A 9621-nucleotide genomic window follows, 5' to 3' on the forward strand; every position below is an offset into this window, starting at 1 on the left:
TTTTTTTGTTTATTAACGTCGTAGACACCCCAATCCTAAATCCGTGTGAATGCAATATGTTTTTGTTTCTCTAGTAATTATTTATTGCTATTATATACATTTCAGTTTATTTTGTCCCCTCCCCCCATCCCTATTGGTGTGTGTGTTTTGCGTATTATTTATTTATTTACACAAATAAATAAGGTACCTTCTAGGGAAGCGCGTTTCTTAGACCACATCTCAGCTTAACATCAGGCGAGATTGTGGTCAAGCGCTTTCCTATTCCCAATTAAAAAAAAATTAAAAAAAAATCCGTCGCGATGTTTCAATGTGTGTGTGTGCTAACTACGAAGCGGCGGTGTCCAGTGTATGCGGGTGGTGTGAAATAAACTGAAATGTATGAATATGTACCGTTTAGAGCGACGACTAATGCTGCGTTTTGTACTCAGGACGGATATACATCGGGCGTACTATAACGGACTATAATCCGGACTTGTTGAGACAAACCAGGTCGCCTAGATCCTCTGTACGATCTAGTTTAAGCGACTTCACTGACACGACCATTTCGACTTGGAACCAAAGACATCAACAGCCGACGGAATATCCGTCAGTACTATCCGATAGATTGAAAATCATGGATAGAGATAGGATTCAATTTCCCAGACGGATAGACTTTGATACGTCGAATTTGACGCCTCGAGAGCCCGGACCGTCTTACGATACACATTTGTATAGAACGTCAGTGCACGATAGAATGGAGTCCCTATCCGATCAATTGACGAAAGTCCTAAGTACGGGAGCGGGTAGTACACACATAAACGGCAGTCTAGCAGATAGCGGTATACAGACAGACAACACGAGCACCAGCGTGCCCCAAATATACGTAGCGGACGCTCAAACAACGCCCGTAATCAAAATACTCAAAGACGCAGCAGTGGATACGAGAAATGACAATAATCTCCAAGACATACCGTTCATAGATGAAGAGGAATTGGAAAAACCGTGGAAGCGCAGGTCGAACATTCTAGAGAAACATAAGAGCACGTCGAACATTCCAGAACGTATAGACGAAGTTAGTTCACAGGAACAATCGAACGAACGGCTATCTATGAGCTTTAATAGATCCAAATCGCCGACTTTCGTCGAGAAATTCAAGAAATTCTTCATGGATATAGGTCTGGTTAAGTCTGAGAGTTCTCCAAATACAAGAGAAACGCACGATTCCAGTACTTTGCCTAAGAATCTTAATTCTAGTTATCGAACGCGTAGTGCGACACCAACTAATGTAGAAACAAGGGAAGCGTCCACACTACCAAAAGACATGAGATTCCGTAAAGTGCGTTCTACACAAACGGTTTATATCAAACAAGAAACAGATGTGTCAAGAGAACACGTATCCGTAGTTAAATTGAACGGAGACGAACATATAAAAGATTCCGAATCAGAGCGGTGTTTAAAAGAGGTCGTATACGTGAGGAGTTTGGAAAAAGCGGCGATATATTCGGGCAACGATAGCGGTAGTACGATTATAGTAGTGCCGCCAGCTGATTGAAGTTTAGAACAAAAAATAGGTGGATAATCTGTGGATGCATGAATGCATTTAGTCTTTGTTGAATTTGTGAGTTGTGACGTCACATAGTACATTGTATACAGGGTGGTGTATAAGTTGGTTTATTCTTTGCTTAATTTTTTTTTTACACAATATACAGAATGGTTCAACAATTTGATTTCCGTTTGACTGTGTATACAGGGTGTTTAAAAATTTTACATTAGTTGTTTTTTTTTTTTTTTCATTTTATCGAATTTTTTACACCTTGGTTTTTGATTGATTCTATGTATAGGGTGTTTCAATTTTTTTGTTTTGCACCTGTATAATGTACTATTGTTACGCGTGTTGTATAGAATATAGTTTGACGGATTTGACGGTGTATTGCAAATTGTTTCGTGGCGTTCTTTTCTAAGTTAACTAGCAGGTCCTAGTTACAGTTTCTGTTTTAATTATGATTTTATTATGAGGGAAAATAGTATGGAATTGTCATTTTATGAGTGTAAATAAACATGGTTTTTTATACTAGTCGATTTTACGAACAAATATAGAAGATAAAAATGCTTATTCATTCCTGTGTAAATGAAAAAAAGCGTGTGCGCACACGTGTCAGAAGTGAAACTTCTTTGCTAAGATTCAAAGATACCAAATCGTCGCTTTACTCCATGACGTGACGGTATTGCCATGACGCGACCTAGAAAATTTACTCTTCAGCGCATCTAAAGAAGTTTCACTTTAAAAAAATGATGTAGTTGAAAAGTTTGTGTGATTGTGTATTTGGATGCAGTAGTCATGATACAAATAGTGTCTACTAGCTTCCCCCGCGGCTTCGCCCGCGTGGTGTTTTGATAAAAGGTAGCCTATGTTCTTTCTCAGGGTCTAAAGATTGTCTGTGCCAAATTTCATCAAAATCGGTTGAGAGGTTTATTAAGCGGGAAAGCGTAACAGAGTAACAGACAGACAGAGTTACTTTCGCATTTATGATATTAGTAGGGATGTAATAAAAGTCGACGAGTATAGAAAACAAGGTTTAAATAAATCTACTAATAACAATGTAAAGATGGCGTATAATAATCAGATTGAAAAATAAAAGCGAAGTAATTAATTTATTAATAAAATGCCGATGTAGTTAATTAGAATTTGTTGATAAATGACATAGAAAAACTTTATTTATTGAAGGACCTATGTGATCGGTAATATAAAAAAAATATATTAGAAAATATACTAAAGAATTTCTTTGTAATTTAAAAATAATAATGTATGCATTATTTATATTGAGATAAAGAACCCCAGTGATATATGCCTTAATGCTACTTAAATTGACATTTATTAAAAAAAAAGCATCCTGTTTGTATATTTTTATTGATAATTTATAAAATTACTTTCTTGGTCACACAATTTTTGAAGCTTGACAAGCTTGCATGAACAAACAGTTTGTGCAACTTAATGACTGCAGAGACAATAAAAATTAACTTAAAATACTATTAGTAGTATGTAGATGACTTCTTATATCTTGACATACATGTATATCTTCCTTACTCTGCTTTAAAAATATACGTATTTTAACCAAAATGATATTTATATGGCAATACACACAAAAATTATGAGATTATAAAATCATAATCTATTAATATAATATACGGACTTAGTTAATTGGTCCAGTTTATGACGTCATCGACGCCATTTTCTTTTTTCTTAAATCATGTCAAAATGTGGCATCATCAGTATGACATAAAAAAATGTAGTTTTGTATATAATGTGTCTTTCACCAATAAATTAATCGTAATTTATATTTTTCCCTAGGTCAGTACATTTAGTTTTATTTGATGTAGATAGAGGTAATGCATTTTATAAAAATAATAATTATTTTTTTATATATTCTTCATTTAGTGCATACAATTTCACTTTATTGCTTTGAATAATAGATTATTATTAAAGTAAAATTTAAATAAATTATTTTGTTCACTGCTATATCCGCCATTTTGGATTTTACGTCACAATCTATAACAGTTTTATGCGTAGTTATTTTACGTTATTTTTTCAAATTGTTAATTTTAATCGAATGAAATCACAAACATTATATTATATTTAAATAGGTGTATTAAATATTGATATTAAATGTTGTACTGAAGTAATATTTCCTTAGTGATTGTAAAGGTGTTTCATACGCTTTATTATGTTAGGCTATAATAAAGGTCGGTATGATATATGTATGGTAAGTTTTGAGATACGTGTCGTCTGGTGTAGCCATTATTTATAAGTAAAAATATAGATAGGTTATTACGGGATTGGCACGGCAAAATGTGGCTAATTAGCTATGTTACTTCAGTTGTCTCTTTTGCTCACAATAGTTGAATGCCACCTCACTTTGACGTCTAACCGTGTGTGCGTTAGTGTGCCGTGTTTCAAGATCGAATGTTGTGTTGGTAACCTATCTACATCTTTTTACTTATAATATAACTGGCATTTAGATATGAAATGACTATTTAATATATTATATGATGGGTCCTCGCTACAATGGGCAGCGTTGGCCCAACAAATGATGGGCGATGTTTGCCGCCATTACGGTGATTATGAATATTATACATCTACAATGATGGGCAATCACATTTAGGCTCTACACTATCGTGATTGCCTCTACTCGCCCAACGCTGCCCATTGTGAAGAGGGCCCATTATTTATGTAATAAATATTTTTGCTTACGGATTGCGGGTTTTTGACGTATTTTGTGATGATTAAATGAATTGTAACCCGTCCGTAAAAATAATGCAAGGAATATATTATTAATATAGAGATGGTTTAATAAAATATATTTGGAAAGCGTTAAAATCTATATAATACAAATAGTAATAACTACTGTTCCTAATTTCATCACATTTTCTTACAAGTTAAACCTTTCCTTGTAAATGCTAAAGGCCTAATACTTGTGTAGAAATATATATGCTATCTCTTTCTATTTGTATGTGACTGAGCGAGATAAAACATATATTATTGTGTAGTTTGTTTAAAATGTTGTAATTTATTGAATGTATAAGATGAATGTGAATTAAATAATATATTATGAGATTTTTGATATTGTTGTTTTATTTATATTTTATTCAAATAATTTTTAATAATCATGAATGCTATACAATTGGAAAAAATGAAATAAAAGTAGTTTTTGAGGTAAAACCAAAGATACGTGTTATATTTAAGTATTTTCAAAAAATTTCTGCATGTTATTTAAATTTTAAAGTAAAATACACAATGATCCACTATATTGGTTCTTAGTTAAAAGTAATTTTTTATTTTTATATAAGTACCTACTGATTTGATATATTCAATTACTTAATTTATTATCGAGAGTGTAAAAATTTCAACAACACCTAACCAAACGTATTTGTGAGCGATAAGAACGGATATTATAATATTTAAGTGATAATAACATTTAAAAAAAAATAATGTAAAGGTAAATTTCTGAATAATGTGAGAATAAGAAATTAAACCAAGAAAATATTTTCAACCGTTAAAATAGGTACTGTCAGTTTTACCATAGAAATTATTATTATTTTCTACATTTTATTACACGTATTTCACGCTCACATTTGGATAGCAGCAAGCTCAAGTGGAACGAACGCAAAAGCAGGTGAGGGTTACAATATAATAGTGTTTTATTTCGGCTGTAAAAAAAACTCGAGAATGAGAGAATTTATCGAGTTTTTGACGTGACAACGTCTTATAATTCGATAGAGCCGGTTGCACGCACGAAAAATCATGACTCATGCGGCGTTACCTCGCTCTGAGGCGTTCCATGTAAGGCATAAAGTGCAAGCGAGAGCGCGGAACGAGCGACAAAGAAGAACAATCGGACGTTGTCACGTTCAACTACCTAGCGCACACTAAAAGTTTTGCGTTTCTGGCCACCCATAAATGTTTGAATTTCGAGTGTTATATTTTTTTAACATATTATGAAGTCTCATAAGTTGAGGAAAAAAAAATTTGGGGGGAAGCGCTTGTAAATTTTTTTTTATCTCAAGTTGAAGTTCGTTGTCCGTAGCAAAAACGGAACTAGCACGAAACAATTTTAGGGCGATGATTTTTAATGATTTTAAAAGTTCGCTTTCTCCGAAAGCTTGCACTCCTCGCCTTCAAAATACTTTTGGGAGGGAAGCACCTCATTTGAGCACTGTAAGGCATTGATATGCTGAATTTCATCGCGGCCGTGTTTCTCTCCATGATGAAATTCCTGAAGGTCGACCCTCAACTGCGATCACGGAGGAAAATATGGTTACCGTCAGACGACTAATTTAAGAAAATTACCATATCACTTATTAAGAGATTCGAGGACATTTGGGGATTGGTATGAGACAAATTCAGAAAATTTTACATGAACATTTCAAAGTTAGGAAGCTTGGTTGTCGGTGGATTGCTCCCAAACTCACTCCAGAACAAAAACGACATCGAGTAGATTGGTGTTCAGAAATGCTATTAAAGTACAATTACGGAAATTCTAATGCCATGTATAATATCGTGATAGGATATGAAATATGAATATATGGTTATATTCCAGAAAGTAAACACCAATATTCTTTGTAGGTGTTTGAAAGTGACACCAACCCAACCAAATTGAGGCAGGCGAGAAGGGTTTGGCAAACAAATGATTGCATTATTTTTCTTTAAGACGAATCCTGTCTGCACTATCCCACTTGAGTAACAAAAGACTGTTAATGCCGAGTGGTACATCACTATTTGTTTGCCCAATGTCTTAGAAAAAATAAGAGAAAAGCGACCTAGAAGTCGCATCTTGTTGCACCATGACAGTGCTTCGGCGCACACCGCGAACAAAACAAAGTCACTTTTGGCTTCTGAAAATATAGAGCACGTGACTCGTGCCGCACGCAGTACTAACCTAGCACTTTGCGATTTCTTCCTTTTCCCAAAAATCTATGATTCAATGAGTGGTTCGACATTTACGAGGCCAGAAGAGGCCGTGGTTGCTTTCAAACAGCACGCAGTAAACATACCCTCGGACCAATGGTCCTCATGTTTCCAGAAATGGTTTGAACGGATGAAAAAGTGTTTTAAATGTAACGGAGAATACTTTAAAAAGTAGTAAATATAATATAAGACAAATAAATTGTTTTATTTATTAGTTACGCAAAACTTTCAGTGTGGCCCACGTATTGTCAGTAAACCGACTTTACAGACAACCAATTTTTTTAACATATTGCTTGGTTTATGATAATCAGAATAAGAATCGTGTAGATAGAGCAGGAAATCTAACTCTATCTAACGGTGCATTTAGACCAAAGGAACATAGAGCTAGAGCATTCTTTCGTGATCTTTTAGTGTAAACGAAAACTCGTATTCAGTGTTGTTCAGTATTAGAACATTGCATAGAATCTTTTCGAACGCACTAAGAACAACGAAAGAATGCTCTACGCCTGTTTACACTAAAATAATTTGACATAGTAGGGTTAGAATGAGCATTCGATCGTTTGATGTAAATGCACTGTAAAGATATGTTCAGTATTTGATTTCATCATTAATAGGCCAAGATTATAATGAGCATTGATTTAGGAATGATCCGAATTAAAAAAATCTGATTGTAAAGAAATATGCAATATTAAAAAAGGGAACAATCCTTTCTGTGTCCTAAGTAAATTGTAAATAGTATTTTAAATCAGATAGAAGTAAAAATTGAGTTTATGAAACATAGGTAATGAATATAGAAAAACCAATGACTATAATACAATAAGGTTTAGGTTACATTTATTGCTATTGTAAGCTTGAAAGAAAACATTTTGTTGCCAAAATGCTTCCGGCGCCCAAACACACGCTATGTAGGTAAAATCGCTTACTATTATAGCTTAGTATTATATAATTATATAGGTATTTAATATTTATAACTGATTGACTTAATAATGTACAACTCGACCAAGCTAAGTTTTCACCTCGCGTCGATTACGTCACACTGACGCACGTACGGTCTGCAAAAAAGGATTCGCTATGACTTAAAAAAAAAGTAAACAAATGTTTGTTAGATTTTGGGAAGGGAAGCGGGCGGGGCGCCGCATTCCATCAAGGTGCAAACTTAGCTTGGTCGAGTTGTATAATTATGTTTACTGAAGTTAAAGATACTATAAGATAACACTATGATGTTTTGTTATTGATATTAATTAAGGCGTAAGATTTCAAAATGTAAACTTATCGTTGGTATTCTCTCTTTCCATGCTGCTATCGACCTATCGGATCTTTAAACTATTGGTATACTTTATTTACACCTAACCCTAAATCTGCATGCTATATCTATTTGTTTTATTCTAATCTATCACTAACATCTAAAACGCACCAATAATAAATGCGATATGTTGACGGTCAAGCTCAATACAAAAAATACAAATACAAACACGCCATTTTGGATATTTAACTCCGTTGCCAAAACTATACGCTTCCATTCGTTCGACGAATTTTTGTTACTCCGCTTTGTTTCTTCCGCCAAATCTTGTTTATAATGTATTATTTGTACAATGTATTATATAATTTGTTTAATAAATATGTTTACAAATGTCTCGAGCGTTTCCTTCGCCTGTAGTGTCGTTAACTGACGTCACAGCGCAAATTACGCCGACGTCAGTGACGTCACCAGTGTCAACGTCCGCTAGAGTAAGCCAGGCGGCTACGAAAACAACTCTGTCCACTCCAGACCCGGACGTGGCTTTCCCAGCGGTCCTCAAGGGCTCGCAGAAGCAAAGAGTCCCTCCCCCCGTCCCGCCACGTGGCTCTCCCAAAGCTAAACGGGGCGGCCACTCGCAATCTACACTCGATAAAGGTGATTACAGTAATATAGATATTACAGTTAATGAAGTCCCACTTCATATAAATGATAGTGATGATGATTTTCGTTTGTATGGGCATGATTATAACTTTAAAGATATTGCATGCCATGTACCGCCCGTTTCTGATTCTTTAAACATGTCCAAAATAGATACTAATTTGAGTTACGTAGAAGACGGAGAAAGCACGCTTAGGAAACCTAGAGGTTTGTTTGCGCAATCGAATATGATGGCTAAGTTTGATATGCATGACGCGATGCAACACCACATGGAGTCAGGTGATTATGATGACAAGTCATTCACGGACTCTAGTAGTGACGATAGTATTATAATTGAGGAGATGAAAGACATTGTATTTGAAAAGGTTGCACCCAATGTCAAACAGAATAAAGGGCCATACCAGTTCCTTAAAACTGTTGGGAGCAAAGCTGTTGATAAGTTTTCAAAGAAAGCACCAGTTAATTCGTCAAGTCAAGAAAACAATGAGGAAATTGAAGAGAATGTATCAAAGATGAAAAAATCACCGAGAATCGATAAGGATTTGAATGAAAGCGGTTCGGTCAAATCTGATAAACCAAAGAGCTTAATGTCTGGTCTATCAAAGAAGTTCACTTTTACTCAATCGAAGAAAGACAAACAGAAGATCAAGCCAAAGATAGAAATAAAAACGTACGACGAAGAGCACGGCAGAGGGAAATTTTCGAAAGACGAAGCACTATGTCAAACGAAAGCGAAGACGCAAATAGACAAATTCCAAAAGAGCATTATGAAATCGTATTCAGAATCAGAGTCGAGTTCTATGTCGTCTTTGCATGTAACTGAGACTGTGCGTAAACCAGTAGCACACGAGAATATAAGACAAAAGAAGGAGATATTTGAAAAGAAAGTAGTAAGCAGGCCGGGTGTGAAAAGGCCTGCACCTAAACCACCTGTTCAAGCACCTAAGCCATCAGTTCCTAAAAAACAAGCACCAACAGTGAACGATAAAATGAAAAAGTTCTCAGTTACAGTTGTACCAGAGCCAAAACTACCTCCTAAAACATTTGGTGGCATAAAACGAAGCAGTTTTAGAAGACTATCCGATAAGAATAAGAAGATATTCAGAATGCGGAAAGAGTTCGAAGTTGTCCTGTGAACGACGTCTAGAAGTTAATTGGCTCAAATCAAATGCATGTGAAGATTTCGTAGTTATAGATGTATGCTTTGGCACGATTAAAGCTATTACTGTTATGTAGTTATTTTATTTATTAGCTGTCCGTAGTCCGTTCGTTCGGTCGTACC

At 35.0% G+C, this 9621-nt stretch overlaps 1 protein-coding gene across 5 annotated transcripts in view; it reads left to right on the top strand.

Annotated features, from left to right (window-relative positions):
- The window catches only part of LOC149896498 (phosphatidylinositol 4-phosphate 5-kinase type-1 alpha-like), a 53607-nt gene extending 43986 nt beyond the window's left edge, over nucleotides 1-9621 (top strand). For 2 of the 5 annotated variants that reach the window (XM_090117705.1, XM_090117704.1), the window contains one exon: nucleotides 429-1636. In XM_090117705.1, coding sequence (XP_089973831.1) covers nucleotides 429-1531 — 1103 coding nt within the window. In that variant the 3' untranslated portion in view covers nucleotides 1532-1636. Of the gene's footprint in view, nucleotides 1-428; nucleotides 1637-5117; nucleotides 5151-8099 lie in introns of those variants that run through there. The other 3 variants (XM_090117706.1, XM_090117701.1, XM_090117703.1) reach the window with 3 other exon arrangements.

This window comes from Colias eurytheme, chromosome 28, assembly GCF_061535395.1.
Source record: "Colias eurytheme isolate Ceu_HAF_F1 chromosome 28, ilColEury1 Martin Lab GWU primary, whole genome shotgun sequence".
Taxonomy (NCBI): domain Eukaryota; kingdom Metazoa; phylum Arthropoda; class Insecta; order Lepidoptera; family Pieridae; genus Colias; species Colias eurytheme.